At 37.4% G+C, this 22,129-nt stretch overlaps 1 protein-coding gene across 1 annotated transcript in view; it reads left to right on the top strand.

Moving 5' to 3' along the window:
- The window catches only part of MTMR10 (myotubularin related protein 10), a 42,494-nt gene extending 20,752 nt beyond the window's left edge, over positions 1 to 21,742 (top strand). Inside the window, exons 6-16 of the mRNA XM_072869148.1 lie at positions 7,714 to 7,804; positions 10,259 to 10,433; positions 10,860 to 10,947; positions 11,119 to 11,207; positions 12,216 to 12,346; positions 12,470 to 12,539; positions 12,733 to 12,803; positions 13,682 to 13,851; positions 15,227 to 15,397; positions 16,321 to 16,503; positions 17,045 to 21,742. Of these exons, the coding sequence (XP_072725249.1) occupies positions 7,714 to 7,804; positions 10,259 to 10,433; positions 10,860 to 10,947; positions 11,119 to 11,207; positions 12,216 to 12,346; positions 12,470 to 12,539; positions 12,733 to 12,803; positions 13,682 to 13,851; positions 15,227 to 15,397; positions 16,321 to 16,503; positions 17,045 to 17,644 (1,839 nt within the window). The 3' untranslated portion in view covers positions 17,645 to 21,742. The remainder of the gene's footprint in view (positions 1 to 7,713; positions 7,805 to 10,258; positions 10,434 to 10,859; positions 10,948 to 11,118; positions 11,208 to 12,215; positions 12,347 to 12,469; positions 12,540 to 12,732; positions 12,804 to 13,681; positions 13,852 to 15,226; positions 15,398 to 16,320; positions 16,504 to 17,044) is intronic.
- Positions 21,743 to 22,129: the final 387 nt, after the last annotated feature.

Below are 22,129 nucleotides of genomic sequence, written 5' to 3'. Positions count from 1 at the left end.
TGTGGATATATCACAGAAACTCACTTTTACTGAACAGAGATAAAGTTCTGCGAACTAAATCTAATGTTTCCAATAACATTATTCTGTTAGCATTAAAATATAAATGTCTAAAACCATGAGGTCCTTAGATCAGGCTTCTTCTATCAGGATTTTGCTTAAATTATTTTGGGATGCTGGTGTACATAACTAGAATGGTCTTACACAGGATATTGAATGGAGTTATTTTGTTCTTTCTGGCATTTAAATGGCAGGCTAGCACCACACTCTTGAAAGATTTTATCTGGTTTCTGTTCCTGCCCTTCACGTAGTACATATTAGCAAGGTTGTCCTGATGTTTAAAAACAAAGGAAGGTGGTCAGGCTTCCTTATAGTTCTGAAGGGCCTCTTTAATATATATTAACATCCACCTATTTGTGCATGAAAACAGTGGTAGCTGTCTGCTTGGAAATAATTGTGTGTGCATAACTTTTGTAGGGAGGACCAAAACTTAAAGTATAACTGAGTTCCAATAAGAGGGAATTCCTGCTCTTCTCTTCAGCTGAGTGTGCTAGCATTGTCTTCTGACTGAGAGAATGTTGTAGTAGAGAACTGCCCATGGAGTCAGAGGTGCTGGATGGGAGGGGCCTGTAGAGATCACCTAGTCCACCTTTCTCTTCAGAGTTGCCAGGATTAGATCAGGTTAGCTGTGGATTTGTCCAGTTGTATCTTGAAAACCACCAAGGATGGAGAGCCTTCTCCCTCTGTGGCTACCCTGTTCCAGTGCTGTATGTTTTTCCTGATGTCCCAATCAGTCCCGAAAGCTTGAATGTCCCAAGATGAGTTTCTGGCTGCTGCCCATTATATCATCTGGCAAGACTGAGTCTGTTACTACCTTCCTGCTAGTGGTTTCTTGCAGTCTCATTATTGCACAGCTAAATGAGCCCAGTTTCTTCAGAAGGTGTACTTCAGGACCATAGTCATCTTGGTAGCCCAGCACTGGACCCTCTCCAGCTTCTCCTCTTTCCTTTTGACCTGGGGGCCTAATCTCCAGTCACCTCTTTGAGAAAAATCAAAATAATTGTCAGCTATATATTTTTTTTCCCTCACAAATTTGCTTATGCTCATTTTGGAGCTAGATATGAAGACCTCCTGAGTAAAAAATGAACTGGATAAATTGTGCTCATGTGTTTTATGAAAGTTTTCTAGGGTGCTTAGTGTTGAGAAACTGCAGAACTTGGAATTTCTGTTGGAATCAGTGAATTGTGCAAGCTATAATTAAAATAATGTCTGAAGTATTTATGAGACTGAAGGTTTTTGAGTAAGTGTTTTTCACTTGTTCTTAAAATAAGCAGAAGGGAAGGTGATGTTACAGTTAGCATTACAATCTCTGTTCTGTAAAGCAAGAGACCTGCATGTTAGTGCTTTATAAATCATAAATAGGTTCCTTTAGCAAACTCTACATAAATACAGTCAACTATACAAATCAGTGCAGGGAGATTTCTAACTAAATGTTATCCTGGTAATACAGAGGAGTATCATGCTATGAATAAAGCACTAGTAGGTCAAAACGAAATATCTACCTACTAAAATGTACACTTCAAACTATGGGAGTATAAATGTCTCTAACTTATTGCCAGATGTTGGCCAATGTTCTGTTTAGAGCAATAGTTAAAGAAATAAAAACAGTACACTTGATAATTACTATTTAAAAATAAGCTTTAAATATATGGAATAGTTACAAGGAGAACAGATACTAACTTCATACAGTTAAGTAATTTGTTTCATGCATAATTCCTTGAATGTAAGGTAAATACTCAACAGCATTCGGTTATGTAAATTGGTGTTGGCAAAGAGAATATAATCTGTTCCTAAGGAATTATCTATATTTGCTGAACAGGGCATAATAAGGGAGAATAACACTTACTAATTAAGTGGCCTTACTAGAATAGAGAGTATTCTGAGTCTCTTTTTGGTAGTAAGTGTGAAAAGAAAGATCCAAGTCTGAAAGCAGTCAGGCTTCAGATGTGGACAATCTGACTGACTTGATTACATATAGACATGATGTGCGGGTAATATTGGTAGAACTTTTGGAGGTGTTTCTTCTCTATCTTTAAGCAGAAACAAATCGGAAGAACACATTGAATTTTGAGGTGAATTAGTTTATTTTGGGGTGAGTTATTATGAAGAAGCTTAAGATCAGTTCTATTCAAAAAATACCTTCAACATTAGTTGCAGCCAGTACATGCTAATAAAATACTGTCTCAACGTTAGTCAGTCAAGTAAATATTTTCTTCCTCATTTTTATTAATGGGTATTTGGGAGACAAGAGTTAAGGAATAATAGAGGGAATGGAAACTTGCACTCATCACTATTTAGCAGTTTAATTCTGTTTTGTCTCTAAAATAAAGCTATAGAGTCTCCACAGGAAGGAAAGCCAGATGGGTGTGGGAGGAAGTGGAGGATGGGGAAGCAAGGGTAAGCAAGTTGGGGAAGTCTTAAGTTAGGCAGTGTGAAAGAAGAAGCATTTTACATTCCTTAAAGGAAAAGGAATGATTTTGTTCCAAAAATCACAACAAATGGTCAAACTGAAAACTCCTGCTAATTTCTAACCAGTACAATACTTGACTTTAGACTAAGAAATTAAAATGTATGAAAAGGTGAGGCTTTAGATCTTATGACTGTTAGATGATGGATAGTGTGTTGCCTCACCATGCATATGAATCTTGGCAGTGCACCAGAACGGCACACACCCTATAATATCTTGTTTCCTAAATATATCTCCATTTTCTCAGTCCCTTTCTCTTCTGGAAGTCCCTCAGTTCTTTTCCTTCAGGAAGCTTTTTTAAATGAGTACGAGAGCAGTTTCACAAACACATTCTTAATCAAAACAGAAGGAAAATTTATTTCAAATCTTGTTTCCCGTGCAGTGAAAACTAGCCTTCTCACATGTCATAACACTTGGGATAGAGTGGAACAATTTTTTCCTAATTGTTATGGAGAATAATATGAAACTGAGAGTTTTGGACAAATGATCCTGACCCTTTCTAATGTCTCCCCCCGCCCCCAAACTTCTGTATTACCTTGTTCTAAATATTTATACGGATCACAAAATTGGTGATACCTCAAGACACTGGGAGTGCACAAGAAGTTGTTATCTTTATGGCCTTTGGAGTGGGATTGGAGGGGGTGAAGAAAACTTTTTTTTCAGAAGTAAACTTATCTAAAGGTATTTTTAAAAATAGCAATGTATTTTAGTATTTCTCTTAAGGCTTAAAAAACCTGTACTTAGAATTCAGACACATTCTCGTACAAACAAGGATTCTGATATGTAAAAAGTTACTTCAGCTTCCGAAATCCTTGTGCTGTTTCCTCTTGTGTAGATTACTTGTACTCAAACCAAATTAAGTATTATATATATAGCTGGCATTGGAATTCTTATAAAAGGAAAAAAAAAAGCAGTTCTCAATTAGACAATTCATAGCTTAGCAGCTAGGAGAATGTGCATGATGGTTAGGGCTGAAAGTCTTGTTACCTGAAAGCTTAGTTTCCCAAGAAGACTTCCTGCCTAGGAAGATTAACAAATTCTGTCCGTGGGACTTGATCTGGTCCTGTTTGCATGACCTTCTACTACAGGTGTCTACTTGGAATAGGAATTGCAGTAGCAAGGGAAAATAGTATCCTTCCAGTGAGTTCATAAGACAGGTAGCCTGGCTTAGGGAAGGAGGTGAAATGCAGGGCTATGCTAACTTAGCACATCTTAAATATGACTGTTCAAAACTATCTTTTCCAACAGCATTAGCAATATTTTGAAGCTCTCATCCTTGGTAAAATTCCTGTTGAAGAAGAGGAGGGCTTGCCCTGAAAGTATCATTTATTTTTCTCAGATAAGGGTTGAACAGGGGACACTGACACAGGGAAACGGCCTTTGTACAATGAAATAATTACAGCCATTGTGTTTACTGCTTTTAATAAATGAACTTTCAAACAAGCAGCCTATTCTCCTGTTATTTGACTGAGCCTAAATATCTTCAGCTTTACACAATTGTAAATTGGCAAGAATACCAAACATATTTTCAGTTTGATATGAGAACATTTCCTGTAAAACATGTTTGTCTTCCAATTTAAGAGCTTTCTACTTATGTTGATAATCTGCTGAGATCTGTGGAATGTGCTTGTCTTTTGAAACTTCGAGACAATAAAACTACTATATGGATTTAGTGAGGAATAAACTGCAAATGAGTATGTCTTTAATACTTGTTTAGTGTCTATGAGTGGAATTCGTCTAAAATGTAAAAATGAAGACAGCAGCAGGATGAATAATTTTTTTTTAAATAACAGAAAAAGAGGTCCTGAACCTGTTTTGTAACCTACAGGTAGACTGTTTCACCTGTGCAATACCTGGTATTGTGAGTTAATGTCTATACTGTGGAACACCTGGGAGCATTTTTCAGCTGCTGGGTTCAAAAGTACAGCTATGGTCTCATTTTTTGGGAGCTAGATCTGAATGCTTACCATCTCCCCCCCGGCCCAGTTTTACCCCTCTTAACACAGCACACATACTCTTTCTGAAATGTGGCAAGTAAATGACAGATTTCAGCTGCTGCTTTTAAAAATAGGTTTTACTGTATTTCTGTTGTGTTATTTGGCAGCATAATGGAAATTTTTAATGTCTTGCAGTTCATCCTCAAGCCTTGAGTAGATCGACATAGTAAAAGGCTTTAATCCTTCACTCCCTAAATGATGAGTAGCTCTTTTACCAGCAGTTACTGTAGTGAAAAGTTACATAGAAAAATGGAAGTCAAAATGTGCTTGTACACAGATTTCCATTTTGTTTCATTGTGAATGGTAGGCAAAAGTAATCTGTTAGAAGAGGCCTAGTATTATGGAATAGGTGGCTTCTTCAGCTTTAATTTGTACACTGAAATCACAAGATTTAGCAAAACGTGCATGGCTTCCAGTTAGTTCATGGTAGTCATTAAATGTTTTACCAGATCCTGGAAATGAGCTTAAATGTTAATGTGAAAAGTCATGCTAGACTATTTACCAGTGACACTTTTACTGTTTGGGTTTTTTTGGGGGGGTCCTCCCCCCCCCAGAATGTCCTGTCCTCTATTTTCTTTTGCAATTTTATTGTAGAACTGAAACTGGGGGGAGAAAAGTTAAAGCAACTGTTCTAAGATGCGATAGGAATTTTTTTGTTGGGGAGTGTTTGTGAAAAAACATTTTCAATTCAGTCATTACTGGTTTTATAAATAGTGAGGAATGTCCCCATCGAAAGCCAAAGTAAATAAAAATATGGCAAAGATTCCATAATGCCATGTATGTTGCATACAAGCTAGTGAAAGTACAAGAACTTTCTCCATGCAGAATTTAGCTTGTGAGCTCTCAAGTTTTTTTTCCCTGTGGCACAATGCTGCCAGTAGTAGTATTCCTTCAGTTGTGTGTCATGCAAATCTTTTATGTCTATGACAATAAGAAAACTTTCCTTCACTAACAGAAAACAATTTCTTGGATGCACAGAATGTTTTTCAAAAATAATATCCAAAATTGCTAAACAGTGAATAAATTGTGTCAACATGTTGCCAAATATAAAGAGTCATGGAGAGCTGAAGGGAAGGAAGAAAATGGAAAGGAAAAATTTTAGGTGGTAATAATGTGAACTTATACTCTGTCACATGGAACTTTGTCACATGGAATTTCTGTATCTGAACATGTAGAATAGTTTTGTGTTTTATAACCTCCTTTTCATTAAATATTTTCTTTAGAGATAAGGTAGGTATATCTTAGTAAAATGGAGAAGCAGATACTGAGGGAAGAAGGCAACGCTAAAGGCTCTCAATCACGTCCTGAATTTTGGAGAATAACAGTGCGAATCTCTACTTGAAAGTTTTTTTTTTCTTCCTGAATTTGATTCTTCTAGATACTAGGTTTTTTGTCAAATCTTTTGTATTTATTAGTGAATATCCACACTTAAAGCAACAAAGGCTAGCAAAGCTTGACTGTATTTGGACTCTACTATCTAATCCTAAACCACTTGCTGCGCTCTTAATTTTAATAACCTTAGGGTTCTACCAAAATGAACAATTTATATAGGTAGAAAACCAGTTGCTTATGTGATGCTGGTACCAAGACTGTTGCAAAGAATGCAAAGACTTAGGCAAGACTCTTAACCCGAGTTAATCTCTGCTGTTCTGAGGATGCAGGTCTGTTATCTTAAATCTCTGCTGAATTTCCCTTCCCAGGGTAGGGCTTGTGACTCAGCCTCGTTAAACCTGATTAATGCATCAGATTGTCAGAGACAGTGTTGGAGCTTGCTATAAACCTGCAAGCATCTAGAAGTTATGGGTGGGTTTCTGTTGTGAATGAAATCCAGTCATCTGGGACAGAACCTATAAGGGCTATAGGCCAAAACTTAATGAAGCTGATATCTTGCTACCCTTGGAAAGTTTGGCTGATGTTTCAGTTCTCAAGATCAGCTGGGGACTGGGAAGGGGGTGATTACTGGCATGTTTAGTTAACTGTAGATCCCCCACACTAGGCCAAAGGACGTACCCTAAAAACTCACTTTTTATTGATATTGGAGATTGATGGAGAATCTTTGGCCTGTCATTCAGCTAACAAACAAACTACAAGTGACTAAAATTAAGAAACATCTCCCACCATGAATTACTTATTTCCAAGTAACTTGTGGGGGAAAAGCTGGTTTTTTTATTACCAAACAATTTGCTTTTCATTTATATTCATCACTACCCTTCATAATTTTGGAATACAACTTAATGAGATGCAGGTTTGACATAGGTCCTGGAAGTCTTCAAAGAGCAACCTCTTGTTTTCCCTTCCAAGAGCAGGAATTTTTGAGGGTTGAGTTTTGGGTAGCACAGACTGGTAAGCCTGATGCCTGTATGGGGTGAATTAGTGGAAAAGATAATAAAAATTTAATTAGATACAAACTTTTGGTTAAATATGATACTTCAAGGAAGAACCAACAGGGCTTTTGTAAAGGGAAGTTGCGCTTCAAAAACCTCTTGGCCTAACTGACAACTTCATAGAAGAAATGTCTGTCAAATGCTGTTGAATACTGATACCAGATTTTAGTTCAGGAAGTACCTGAACTGTGAACTGTTGAAAAATATCCTTCATTATATGCTTTCTCTGTTTTTACCCTCTTCCCTAAGCATCGATTGCTGGCCACTGTCAGAAACAGAGTGCTAGGTTGGACCTTTTGAACTGACTCAGTAGGGCCATTCTTATATTCTTATGCTACGTTGATAAGTACTCTTTACTTAAAAAAAAAAAAAATTATCAAAAGAGCAATTACAAATGAGACTTTGCTGTACTGTGTGCACCACCTGTGTATTGTGCTCTTTTCTTTTCCTGTTCTCCTCCTCCTATATGCAGGTGGGCAGGCACAGCACAGCATCTCCAAGTCCTTGCTTGTCTCTGTTGATACAGAGAATCATATTTAGGGATGCCTGTTGCAGTCTGACCTATCTTGCAAAAACTTAGCCCACCCTTACCAGTTAATCACTCCTGATAGATGGTCATGAACTCGCCTACTATGAATGGTCTCTCAGCAAATATAAGTATGTATAATTCACTCCTCTCAAATAAAATAAGGAAATAAAACATCAGAAGACTGATTTTTAACTTTTACTCTGCATATTTCATGCTGTCATAATTACGAGCAATAACTTTTATGTCTGTAAATAACACTAATAAATGTTTCTTTCCTAGGTGTGCCTTGCAATAGCTCATTATTCTCAGCCAACGGATCTTCAGCTTCTCTTTGCATTTGAGTATGTTGGGGAAATATATCATAATCCAGGTAAGTATGAAAGTATTGTGATTGGGTTTTTTTTTCCTATTTCATAATATGTAATTTTAGTAAGACTTCTGTCTAGAAGCAGCGGCAAAAAGCATTTGAGGCTTTCTCCAGGGGTAATAAAATTGGTTTGTCCTCCACCCAACCTCTTACTTTCTGTTATAAGTCATTCATTGTAATAGACATTAACGACCAAAATCGAAAAAAATGTCTTTCCTGTCTGAAACAAAACAAAACTACCTATGTCAGCACTTGTGTCAGCATGAATACTCATATTTCTCAATTCACGCTTCGATCCTCCTATTGTATGTCTATATTGGTACTCTAGGTACCTAGCTAATCTCCCATCAGGCAGGCTTGTTCACCTGCCTTTCTTTTGGGAATAAGTTTCTCTTCTGGTGGTATTGCAGGAGGATTTGTGCAACTTGGGACTCCATACCTTCTTTCCTAGAGGCTTACTAGGCAGTTCTTACCACTCAAAACCTCCACCACCCCTGCTGAGTTGGAGCACACCCTCTCTGCTCAAGGCCAATCTCCAACTGAACCTTGTCAGTTAGGTAAGCCTGAAAAAGATGCCTTTGGAACTTGATTTCTAGTGTAATGCTGTGCGGTCACTGCTTAGTGTTCCCCAGCCGATACACAGCTGAAAACCATCAGTTCTAGCATAACAAGCCTCCAAATAGAGAAGGTGCCATTGATGTAGTTCTGTGGTACTGAAATATTTACTCAGTAGCTGGCATTAGAAACCACTGATCTGCCTGTTAAAAATTTGAATGTTGTGGAATTACAAGCTCAAGCCTTCGAATTTGCACAAAAATGCATGTTTTTCATGCAGGTGCCTACATGACTGCCCTGTGCATACACAAGAATAAGTGTGCATGTGATTATGTTGCACACATAATTACACATTTAATTTCTTACCTGGTAAAACTTGGGCGGTTATTAAGGTCCATGTACTTTAGCGTTATAAAGTACTAGGGAGGAAGCCAGTTTGCAGGTAAAATTACAATAAAATGTTAAAGTGGAGTGTGAACAAAATGTTAGTCTGTCACAAAGTTGTCTTTATTCTGTCCTTAAAATACCATTTGCTGTATGGAAAAATACCTAGTGGAAGAATTACGTAAGGTGGGTAAAAAATGTTGTTCCTCTGGAGCAGCAGACCAGAATGGCAAAAGATAGTTGTTCTGCTATGCTGCAGTTGCTGGAGAAAAGAGTTTGAAATTCTTTTGGTTTGGGTTGCGTGGGGTTTTTGTTGTTGTTGTGAACCCTGGTGTTTGTAGCATAGATCTCTGGCTTTGCTCTTACAATTCCAGCACTGTGTTTTATGACTATCCCTGCTAGTCCCAGTAAAATAAAAGTTGAAATACTGTCTTTGTGCTTCTTGAGGAGCATAAAGAGCCTGCATTACTCTGGTGTATATGTACATCATTTTTTCCCAGGCTATATTTGATAATTATATATCCTGCCATTGAACCGTACAATTATAAAGTTTTTTATAATTATCATATCTCTCTGTATACTATCTTTGAACAACTACTTCATTCTGATTTTAATCCAGTTTTCTTCTGAAAAGCATAAGTAGTCCGAGTACTAGTGCAAGAATGAAGTTGATAGATACAGAAAGTAGAAACTACACAATCGCTGAGATGACAGCAGAGCCGTAATGCTGTATTCTGCTTTGTTTGGGCAGGCACTTACATCTTTACAGACTCTTGCTAAAGCTAGGAGCTTTAATGGGGGAGGTAATAGGGTTGAGTCTCAGTTTATTTCACTTTCATCTAAAAATTTACTTCAAGTGTCAAGAAACAAAATGTAGTCTCCTTTGACACAGCTGACTGCCTCCTTGGCACCTAAAGAATGACCAGCAAAGGAGATCCTTCTGTATTAGTAACAGATTATGTAATCTTCTTGGTCCCTAGGCACAAAATAGTAGGCCATCTTTTTGTGTGGATATAAATTTATTTATTTATTTATTTATTTATTTATTTATTTAACCTGGCCTTCAATTTATTTTATTTGCTGTTAATACAGCAGTCATTTAAAGCTGTTGAAATTATGTAATTTTTATTTTGCTTTCTTCATAAGGTACCTAATTAAAGGGTAGCCTATAAAGGGTTCATGTTTTTAAAACATTGCTAACTTTGGCATGTTGAAGAGAGAAATCCTGTGACTGAACATAACATTTGTTCCTGAGTGTTAGTATGTCTTGCTTTCTATCAAGCAGCACAACATACCAATTTTATGTTGCTTCTCTGTTGAAATTGTAGGAAAAAATACATTTACATGTTCATGTATTGCCGAGCTGTCATTAAATCACTGATCTGTTGTAATACAAAAATAGGTAACGTTAGTCCTGATGCTAGTGGCTCATTCTAGTAATTAAGAAGGTGAAGAGTTCGGATTTTTTTGTCTTTTTTTTTTTTTTTAAATGTGCATTGATGAATTTTCTTTTCCTAGCAAAGAAGGTGAATGGAATAGACCCAGGAGGTGGTGGTGGTGGCATCGGCAGTGCCAGTGGTCAGCAGACACCTTTGTTTGAAACTTACTCTGATTGGGATAGAGAAATCAAAAGGACAGGTGCATCAGAGTGGAGAGTTTGTTCAGTCAATGAAGGTTATATGATATCTACTTGGTAAGTTTCTCTTATAATGCAAGTAGAAGAAAACAAGGCAATTATACTGTCTTTTCCTGTCTCCTCTACCAAAGCCTCCATCCTACCTAACTGTGCACATCCTACCTAAATGTGCCACTCTGGAGAGGCTCTCAGCTGAAAGATCCTGCAAGTGTTGTCATTAAAGGAAATGTCATATTTTGGCATCTGGTGATTTCATGCTTTTGTACTTCCCTCTGAAACATGAATGTTTCTAAACAAATACATCTGAGCCGTACCAATGATGTGTAAGATCATGCAGACATACAGGACAACCAGTTAGCACTGCGGTATTAGGGGCTAGTGCATTGTACTTTAACAGAGTTGGTAAGACAACATTGCAACAAGAGAAAAGCTGGTAGAATACATAGGGAAAAGTAACCTTTTGTATCGTATTTTTTCCTCAAGCCTTCCAGAATATTTTGTGGTTCCATCTTCCTTAGCAGATCAAGACCTTAAGCTATACTCCTACTCTTTTATTGGGAGACGAATGCCAGTAAGTGTAGTTTTTATTCTGTTACTGTTCTTGATCATTGTACAATATTAATCTTAAAGATATGTATGCTAATTAACATAGTTTTGTGTGTAGCATTAAGAAAAAAATCCTATGGAATAACACTAACCTGCATTATTTTGTTGTTTCCTTTGTGTTTTTTTCCCATATTAGTTATGGTCCTGGAATCACCCTAATGGGAGTGCCCTTGTAAGAATGGCCAACATTAAAGATGTATTGCAACAAAGAAGAATTGATCAAAGGTAAGTGATTGTTTATGTTCTTCTTTAATCAGACACATAGGATAACACAAGTGGTGAATATGTGTAACATGCAGCAGCAATTGGTAATTGAGAGGATACTTGCTTCATAATGTTGTAGTGCAGTAGCTTTTGAGAAACTGTTCTCTGAATATAGTTCTGGCACAATTTCTATTCAAGGTCCACTTCGGTTTCGAATACTGAATAATTTTCAAATTTTAAGGGATGTTTATTCTTTAGGTGGCTAGTCATTCAGATGACAGAAATTATTGATAAAAGGATCAGACTTAACCTTTTCTATTGATGTTACTGTAATACAACTTATGTTGGTGGAGATTTTCTTACTGGCTTCAGCAAGACAGTAAAAATTAATTAATTTATTTGTGGCATTGGGTAATACAGTTCTATAGATCTAGTGCCACAATGCACACGGTATTTCTGTGACATATTTGTCATTCACTGTCCTTGATGAAAGAGGAAGGCTTTTAGAGCCTTGCATAAGCAGTTTACTAGCTTGGTATTTTTTGTTCTGTGGTTTAATTTGTAGGGTGACTTTTTGTAGTGGTACAAACATTTGCATTGTGTGTGTTAGGCTGGAGCTCTGAGTTTTATTTGAAACTCTGTCAGATTTCCTGGCTTTATAAACTTTACATATGTTCTGTTTATTTAGCATAGGTAAGTCTTACTAAAAATTGTGGAAAATTAAAATTTGAATAGAGCTATTTAACCATAAGTCAGTCTTAGATTTTAATTTCCCAGACGTGTTGTTTTAATGATCCAGCGTTTTCCTTTTTTTGTTTTGTAACTAGCAGATACCAAAAATATTTGAGTTAAAAACTTTGTGGCAGGAGCAATATATCTCCTGAATATAAATTAGAAAACTTTTTTTTAAAATAAGGTGCATATTTTATGTGGTTTTAGTTGTTTGCAGTTAAAGACTGTGGCATGTTTCTTGAAAGGCTGTTTCTCTCCTCTCCAGTAATAAAATGGCTGATTCTTTTTCTTACTTAGGATTTGTAATGCAATAACTCGAAGCCATCCACTGAGAAGTGATGTTTACAAATCTGATCTGGACAAGTGTCTCCCCAACATCCAGGAAATCCAGGCTGCACATATCAAACTCAAACAGCTGTGTGTTAATGGTATGCTGGACTGTCCTTCTTCCATCGTGGTTATTTTCTTGAAATACAACAAATTCTAAGATCTGGCTAAGAGCAATAGTTATTTGAAGTTGTTCCGCAATGTAATTACTTTCCTTGTTGCAGAGCCTTTTGAAGAAACTGAAGAGAAGTGGCTATCCTCACTGGAAAATACTCACTGGTTAGAGTATATTAGGTTTGTACCATTAATGAAATGATGGTTAATGAGATGTGAAAAACTTTCACCAGTGTAAATAAGCAGTGAATCAGTTGAAGGATTCTCTATTTTAATATATGAGTTAGGTAAATACAGATATCCCAGTTATTTTTTTCTTCTAGGGTGTGAACCTGTTATATTAACTGTTGTATCACTTTCTTTTCCTGTCTAGGTCATTTCTTAAGCATTCTGCTGAGCTTGTATATATGATGGAGTGTAAGCATGTTTCTGTAGTTCTACAAGGTAATACCACCATATAGCATGCTGTAATTTTTAGCATTAATATGATAATGTAGATAAACACATTTAGATTAAATCAACTGTAATCTTTATACATAAACCCCATTGTTTCTAAATATTTTAGGCGTTTGAGGAACTAGAAAGGAAAATAATTTTGTTATGTATCTGAACTGTAGCATAGTCCATAGCATCAAAGGAATATTTCACTTTGAGTCTTTGTGGTTTTTATTCTGATAATGCTATGATAGAATCAAAACTTTAGGGTGAACTTTTGTACTGTGTTAATTGGGCTAATACTCCTTACATAAGCAATATCAGTTTTATTCAGAGGTCCTGTATACAAAAGTATTTCACTAACAATGGCTGCTGTTGTGTAAGTGCAAACAGATATTCCAGAAAAAAAAAGACACTGAAAAACTTGCTCATATCGAGATCAGAAATTTTGTAATTTCTGTGATTTTTACAAGACTCGTTCAGCTGGTATATCCCACTCTCCCCATACAATGGCCTTCCAAAAACTGCTTCAGGGTGGAAAATATGTTGAAAATTTCCAGCAACATGAACACCCTCCTTCTCAGCACATCTTGGTTTAAATACCAGGTGTTTGGGTGGGTATTTTGTTCTTGATGAATGCGTTGTTGTGCTGGATACTGCAGGAACCTTTTCTGTAGTATGATTCTCAGTTTACAAAAAAAAGGTGTTTTTTTTCTTCTAGTTTTTTTTTAAACTATGAGAACAATTACAGCAGCAAAAAGCATGTTTTAAAAGAAATTCAAAGAAAAACACTAGACTTAGTTGCCACTTTTTGCTCTTTGAGATCTAATTCTGTATATGTGCATATATACTTTATACATTTCATACATTCTGTATGTTATTCACAGAGGAAGAGGGACGGGACCTGAGCTGTCTTGCTGCTTCTCTCATTCAAGTCATGCTGGATCCTTATTTTCGAACAATTGTTGGATTTCAAAGCTTAATACAGAAGGAATGGGTCATGGCAGGATATCAGTTTTTAGATAGGTGTAACCACTTAAAGAGATCCGACAAAGAGGTAAAAATGAATTGTATTTGTATGTGATAACAGTATCTGGTTAATATCAGCCTGAACATTTATTCACACAGAAATCTAAAAGTAAATATATTTTTAATACTTTCAAATCTCATGAAACTAATGTCGGAGAAAATGAGTCTTTGTCCAGGATAGATATACATTTTCTTTATCCTCTGTAGCCATGTGAGAATCAGTGCAGCACCAGGTGCAATCAAATGTTGCCGGGTTTTTATGTTGCTTCAGTGTTATATGGGAAAAAGTCCCACTGTTACAAATGCTAGCACAGCCCACATTTTAAATTGAAATAAAAGGGGGTTAGGAGTGGATTTGGAGGGGGTTGTTAATTTTGTTTTACCAGGGCTATCTGTTTTCATTCCTGTTTATTTGACTGCAAAGTCATATCAATATGCAGTACTTTTCAAAGTACTGAGCTGATAGAGAAGCACTGCAGCTTTATGAACTGATACACAGCTGCCAAACAGGTTAATAGAGGGTAGCACAGTGTTTGATTGTCGGTATTTCCAGCTATTCTTATTTGGCCTCTTCATTGCAAAGGAGAGACTTGTAATTGCAGTTGGAAAAATAGAGGACCCTAAGTTAGCAGCCTTTTTCAGGGACAGTGCCCAAGAGTAGGACAGTGCCCAAGAGTAATAGAAAAGCAATATCCCCAGAGAATGGCGCCAACAGATAAACTGAGGACACTGAGCACTAAGCAGAGAAAATGCATGAAGGGATAAAGAAACTGAAATACCAAGGGGGAAATAATGAGAAAGCAGGTATTTTGACCCAAGGAAAGGATATACAGAAGAGTGAAACTGGGAAGAGGAAAATATTTCTAAAGCTTTTTATAAATGATAGTTTGTACTTTTGTCATTCATGGGTCACTGTGCTAAGAGCTAGAAAGTGTAGTGAGAAGTTAATGTGGCTGAATGATAAGCTGTCCAGTCATTTCAAAGAAGGAGGACATACATACATTGTGAAAATAAGGCCAAGTAGTAAGGAAGGCTCATACAAGCACTGATTTGGAAATTATGAGAGACATGCAAGATGGCAGAAAAGGATTTTTGCAGCTACATGAGTATGAGGAGGGCCCAGGAAAGAATTGACTGGCTTCTTACAGAGAAGGGAAAGCTGTGGAAAGGTAAGGCTGAGAAAGCCAGTTGACATAGTTGCTTGTGTAAGTCGCTAAACAGGAATATGGGGTATTACAGTTGCATAAAATAGGAAAAAATACAATACTCCGAATAGTTTACTTCGTTGAGGAATGTACCAGAGGTCTAGCTAAATACCCTAATGGAGCACTAACTGCAAAGAAATTGGTATGACTTGGGAAAAGTTTGTATTAAATCTAATAATTCTCTGATTCTTTTCCCAGTCTCCTTTGTTCTTGATGTTTCTTGACTGTGTTTGGCAGCTGCTAGAACAATACCCAGCAGCCTTCGAGTTTTCTGAAATGTACTTGACCATATTGTACGACAGCGCACGTATCTCATTGTTTGGCACTTTCCTTTTCAATTGTCCTCATCAGCGAGTAAAGGAAAGCACTGTGAGTATGAAGTGTTACACGTACTTTTCAAATAAGAGACTACAGCATGCCCTTCTGGAAATAACATCATCTCAACTAAACGGTATTCCTTTGTATTTTTCAAAATGTCACACTCTGTTCGGGGCAAAATATTCAGCTCCCCAGATGAGCATGATCGGAATGTCCTTTCAGGTGATCTTTGCACAGACAGTAACTAACTATTCAAGAAGAAGGTCTATTGAATTTCTTTCTTATTTTTTTCTAGAAAAGCATTGTAATTGTACATGATTCTTTGTACTCCTCTAGGAAGCAGATTTATATCTGGAACTGATAAAGTAGAATGACAGGCAATAAATAGAATTTCACACTTCAGACAAACTTTGAAATCTCCTCACATAATTGTTTAAATAGTTGAAAAAGTTGGAGAAGACTGCGTAAAGTTGAAATAGTAAAGCACAACGAAGGTATTTAGAAAACAGAACACTTAAGTTCCAGTTTTCAAAACCAAATTTATCAGACCTTTGTGTAGAAAATGTTTGATGGCTGGTAAAAGTAGAACTTATTTATTTAGTTAAATATTTTCCCTTTAAAGTTGTAGGTAGCTACATTACAAAGAAGTGGAGCACTGAGGGAGCATTAGTATATTCTCAAAATAAGAGTTTTGGGGGTTTAAGAGTAAACAAAAAACCAAACAATATCATTGAGAAGTAATTTTTGCTAAGTAAGCATTAGTCCTGCCTCTGTATTGCACAAATGAGAAACAGGGTACAGCTGTTTTCTCCAGCAGCAGACTGTCTTGCTTCTCTGTTGCTTTGATCTGCAGCCACCTCTAAATTATATCCCTGCTCTTCCTTGCCTGATAGTTATGCACTGGTTTATAATTAAGATTTGTGAATAAGCCTATTTTCTTTGATTTTTAATATGCCTGAATTAACTTTTTGCAGGAATTTGCCATAAGCAAAAATATTCAGCTGGGTGATGAGAAAGGCCTCAAATTTCCTTGTGTTTGGGACTGGTCTCTTCAGTTTACAAGCAGGGATCGCCTGCTCTTTCACAACCCTTTGTATATTGGAAAGAGTGCACCATGTGTACAAAATGGCGCAGTGAAAACTTTTAAACGCTCAAAGGTAACTATGGTGGTGTCTGTCTGTGAATGGACTGTTTCTGTGCTTAACCATAAGGTGCTAATGTTTAAAAATTTACAGTTATACAGTGTTTTACACCCTCAGTTTAGCAATAGAAGCGTTAATTCTCTTAGCTTCCCAGCTGAAAGAAATTATTTTCTGTAGAAGTAAAGATGTAAATCGTTGAGCCTTGTGTGTCAGGACATTTTCTGATATGGCTGAGCTCACTGCCAACATTTGCATTATTTCATCTATGGAAAAGTGATGACATGCCACTCTTTTCCCCCAGGGTTGTCAGTTTTTTCAGTGAATACTTATTAATTCAATCATTCATTGTTTTAGAAAGTCTAGAAAACATATGTATTTCTTTTTAAAGGCCACAGGTCGCTGCACTGTTTGCCCTGTGAGTCCTGCAGTAGCGACTCACAAGCTCAGAACTGTTTAAAGGTCACATTTCTATGGATGATGCATCCTAGCAGCTCAGGGAAATCTGCTATTCAAATGAGCATAAAACTGGCAAATTACCAGTATTTATTTTCTGCAGAAAAACTACAGCTCCACATTGCGAGGTGTCCCCCCAGCATTAAAAAACGGAATCATCAGTGAGCCAGAGTTCCTTCCAAGAAGAAACTCTCTGATACTAAAATTGAAACCGGACTTTTTACAGCAAACAGAGAGTCAGAGTAACAGCATGGAACAGTACTTCAGAGACTGGTTTGCAAAGCCTGTTGATTTGCACGGCGTAATTCTACCCCGTATCTCTGGAACACAAATAAAACTGTGGAAACTGTGCTACTTCCGCTGGGTTCCTGAGGCCCAGATTAATCATGGTGGCTTCATCACTGCTTTCCATAAAGTTTCTTTGCTGGCAGATGAAATAGACATGTTAAACCGGAATCTTCGGCAGTACAAAAGCAACTCTTCTTTGCAAGGCAGCTGCTTGGAACTGGATCAAAGCAGGATGTACTTCAGAGCAAATAGTTTAAATGACACCTCTGGGGCCCCAGACTTTCTCTCCTCCTCATTCCCATTTTCTCCTGTAGGGAACCTATGCAGACGGAGCATTCTGGGAACACCTTTAAGCAAATTTTTAAGTGGTGCCAAAATCTGGCTATCCACTGAGACGCTTGCAAATGAAGACTAAGATGATGTGATGGTTTAAAGGTTTGGAGAGAACACAGCATATCATTTTGTCTTTTCTAAGTTAACACTGCTAAGTGTGGCATTGAAAGCTGTAATAATTTTTATATACAAACATTACATAAGTTTTGCACAAATATTTAAAAGCAAAGCGAGTCATGCTTCAAATCGCACAATTTTGTCTTCAGTAGTTCTCATCTGCTAGGGCTTCTGGTCTCCGATTCCTTCTGTATTTTTATGGTTTGGCTCATTATATGGATGGAGCATTTCATTAGCTAATTGAAAGGGTTGGTGTGGTCATTAATGAGGGTTCTGCTTGAAATATCTTTTTTCCCAGATAGTGACTGAAGTGACTCGTGTCAAAACAGCTTGGCAAATCGAAGTAATTAGGTGCAGTGGACACAGACCGACAGCTGAAATCTGGGAACAAACTGTTTTGTCAGATTGCCTCTTCAGGAAGAATACTTACATGCATACATACATACTAATGTTCTGTGACTTGATCACCCTACATACGTGTTAATGTAGTGTGTATCCATGGGGGTACACAAGGGAACAACTGTTCCCTTTTCTTTCTCTCCGCAAAATGTATTAATTAACCATTAGTCAGATTTGTGCTCTTTGTCATGAGCTTGACTTTAGACTATAGGAATCAACTTCAGGACAATGCACTGTTAACCTTAAAACATTTACTGTAGATATGGTATTGTAGTAGCTTTAGAAGTGCCTTTAAATGGGAGGAAACAGTAGCAAGATTGCTCTAATGCAGCAGACACCGCCTCCCAACTTTTTACAATAGATTGTTACAGTGAGTTCTTGTTCCCTCCCCCACCTCCCCCTCTCCATTTCTGGAAATAACAGAAGGCCAGCTCGAGACAGCAGGTTTTTCCTCTTTAAGGTTAAGCTTGTTTTTAAGTCTCATGAGCGCCTCACTTTTTTATATAAGCACCTCAAATACTCAGCATTATATCTCTGCATGGATCCTGATCCGTGCTGACCCTCTCCTCATCCTGTTGTAGGATGAAGTAGCTTTCAGCAGAATCATACTTAAGCCCTACTGGGTTCCAGAAAGGAGGACATGCTCCAAGTGGCCAAACTCACGAGGGGTGCTAGTGCTGTTGTCACTTCTAAGCAGCTGCTGGCAGAAGAGTGGTTAGTAGTGCCTTCTTTTTACATACATGCATATCCATAGGGACAGTGCAATGGGCAAGCACTGCTTGAGGGAATTAAATACAACAGCCTCCCTCTGCTTAATGCAGCAGCCTCCTCTGTGCTCTAAAACCTTTTAAATGATACCTATCCCCTGGATGCTGTGCCAGAAAAAGCCTCAAGTTTCATAGGGAGAAAAGCAAGAGAGTAAACTGTACTGGCAGGGTGGAGGAATAGTGATGTGTCATTCTCATAGGTTAAGGCTTCTGTTGACTTCTCTTAAGAGCAAGGCTGTATTTTATATTAACTGATTCTGTGTGAAACAAAACGCTGTTGAACCAACACTGAGCCTCTATTCAGGTGTTGACTCACAAGTTAAGGCACTGAAGGCCTTCTATGATAGACTAGAAGCTATTCTCAGTTATTGGGGGGGGGGGGGAGGGGCTGTACAATAATAATACACAGTATATTAGAGTTAAAGAAGGAGGGATTGGATTTGGAGCTCTTCATGTGTTTGTAAAACCAAGCTGGTCTTCAGCACAGGCTAAATCACAATGTGGGTTTTGGATGTCTAAGATTGCTCTAGTATTTATTTTAGAGAATATGCATCTGGAGTGGCCTTATAGGTGCAAGCTTTGTGCTAGAAAAGTCCAGTGTATATAGGACCCCATTTTCCCCAGGCTAAAAATGACCTAACATACAAAGCTGTTGGGGGGCACTGGGTACGCTGCTTTCTCGCACTGTTTGGTTTGGTGGGGATGAGCAGGCAGTTTCACTGTAAAGATGAGCTAATGGGGGTGGGGGTAAGACTTCCTTTTTTAACTAACCAAACCCCTAAAAACCTGTTTTTATGCAAAGAAGCTGAGTGTGTGTGTGCATGCGTGTGCACATGTGTGTCTGCATACAGACACGCACATGCGTCTTTCTTACAACATAATGCCAGATTGGTTCTGGTCAACTGTTTGTGAGGAAAAAACGTGTATTCACCTCAATTGCCTAATTATGCTGCAAGATGGTCTGAGCATGTTAAATGGTCCACAAACTAGTTGTCTTTATTTCCAAGCTTGCTGGAGCAGTCATCTAAATTGTTCAATTCATTATTCAAATGTTTGTATTAGTTTGCTTTTGTGATTTTTTTTTTTTTTTTTTCGTTTTCATTAGCTTACTGCTTTCCCTGGCCTGATACTTGACATAAAAGACCTCAACCTGTGTGCTTAGTGTCTTTTGGTACCTATTTTTTTCTTTTTAAAATTACAGTTAAAACTATGGTGTCTTTTTTTTTTCCTTAAAAGTGTAACTTTTTTTGTTTAAAGGTACCAAAAATGTGTAAATAAATTGCTCCACACAGGCAGCTGGTGGAATTAAAAAAAAAAAAGTTAATGTTTAGGCTAGTACCCTTTGGGGGAAAAAATGGGTACTATATTTAAACAGGATTGTCTTTTATAAGGAGATTTCAGACATTTTCACATTTCAGTTCTAAGATGTGTACAGATGCTGCAGATGGTCTTTGTATTTTATATATATAGCATGGGAGGGGGTTAAAAATAATATGCCTTTATAATAAACAAAACCTGTCTAAATATCTGTTTGCCAGACAGACTTAAAAAGAAATTTTACACCGTTCAAAAAGGGGAGTTAGGCAAGCAGAGGCTGAGATGGTGATAAGCACAGGGGAGGAGAGGGGGGCACGTCCTGCAGGGGGAAGGGGAGCTATCCACGCAGACAAGGTTCTGCTTCCTTGTGGTGCTCGCATGGGCCGTGCCTTCTGAGGAATCTGAACAACTGCTGTGTGTGTGTGCGTGTGTGTGTGCCTGTGCGTGTTGTTTCTTCCTCTTAAGTTAAACATCTTTTTTTAATTTACTTTTGAAAGACAGGTACTAAATGTTAATTTTAAAATATTCTCCCCTCTGCACAGTTGCCTTATCAATAGTCAGTAGGGACTGCTCTGAACATCTTTAATAACTTTCAAAAGCAATTTTGGGGTGTGAGTACATATCTTTAACGTCTCTGTACAGAATACTGACATACAAGTGTTATATATATGTGTCTCTGTATATATATATGTACACATTTTCAAATCTTAATTTCTGTTCACCATTTAAAACAAGATACTGTTAATGCCATTTTGGTGTTGCAAGAGTAGAAAAATTACCAAGAAGCTTAACTGTTTTGGTTCATTTCTAGAAAACGTGCACTATTTTGGCTTTTACTGGCTGTTATATCATGACTTTTGTACTACACTGTAAACCATGTGGGGGGAAATACAAAACGCTGGTTGATATCGTTGAAGTGCACCTCCAGTGTCGTTAATTACTACGAGGTAGAGCTTATTGTAGACTTAGTGATCATGGTAGTACAACTTTATTCACCATTTGCTGCCATGTATCAAAGAAATTTCTTTCATTCCAGAAATGCATTGAAAAGTGTGTTTGTGTGTGTATGTATACCCAGGCCTGCACGTGTGTTTAATGTGCACCTGCCTGCAATACCACTTTGATATTAACTGCCTTGTATTTTAATGAAAATGTAGCAAGTGGGGCAGAGGTTTTGGCTTACTCTCAGACGGAAAGACATTAAAACCAAAAAATTTCTAACATATTTAAGCAAAGGACAAAATCTTAAATTTGCCTCTAACATAAGAGACAGAAATCTGTACCTCAAATTGCTCTAGGCAGTAGGTTCTAATGCTGTTGCTGTGATGGTTTAGAGTTCACTATTTCAACTGAAACTAAAATCTTTGTGCCTGATAATGATCTATTGAGTAAAGTAGCAGTGCCAGGAAGATTATAAAATCCTGATGCTGAGTTGTGAATGTGAAGTAAATTAGACTAAATAAAAGTTCATACCTTTCCACAGTGAACTGCAGGCGGTTGTGTTCACTTCTTCTAACAAAAAAAAAATAGTGGGGGTGTGTGGGTTTTTTTTTTTCCAAGAAAAGCAGGGACACGGTGCTGTAGAAGGATGATTAATAAAAGAAGATGTGCAAATGATCTTAATTTCTTGCTACATCCTATTACAGTCTCTGCTGTTTGTATGGTAAGCAGAATTTCTGATATCAGAAAAACTTACTCAGTGGGAGAATGAAGACTCCAGAGAAAAGATGTTGGCTATGTGTTAAAATTGAGACAAACCCACAGGATTTTGGTGTTTTAAAAGAGGACTCATCCTTTTGGTTCCATTTCAAGCAACCAACTTATTTCTGAATGAGAAAACACATCAATTCATGTGGGGCCAAACTGACTGTTAATGAATGACACACTGCAGATGAGTGATCTTGGCACTGAACAATTCCTGTCTACTACTAGAAATATTTCCCCTTTCTACAAATAATACAGATATT

This window comes from Ciconia boyciana, chromosome 8 (genome assembly GCF_034638445.1).
Source record: "Ciconia boyciana chromosome 8, ASM3463844v1, whole genome shotgun sequence".
Taxonomy (NCBI): Eukaryota; Metazoa; Chordata; class Aves; order Ciconiiformes; family Ciconiidae; genus Ciconia; species Ciconia boyciana.
Note: the sequence above shows the minus strand (reverse complement) of the source record. Positions and strands in the feature narration are given on the sequence as shown.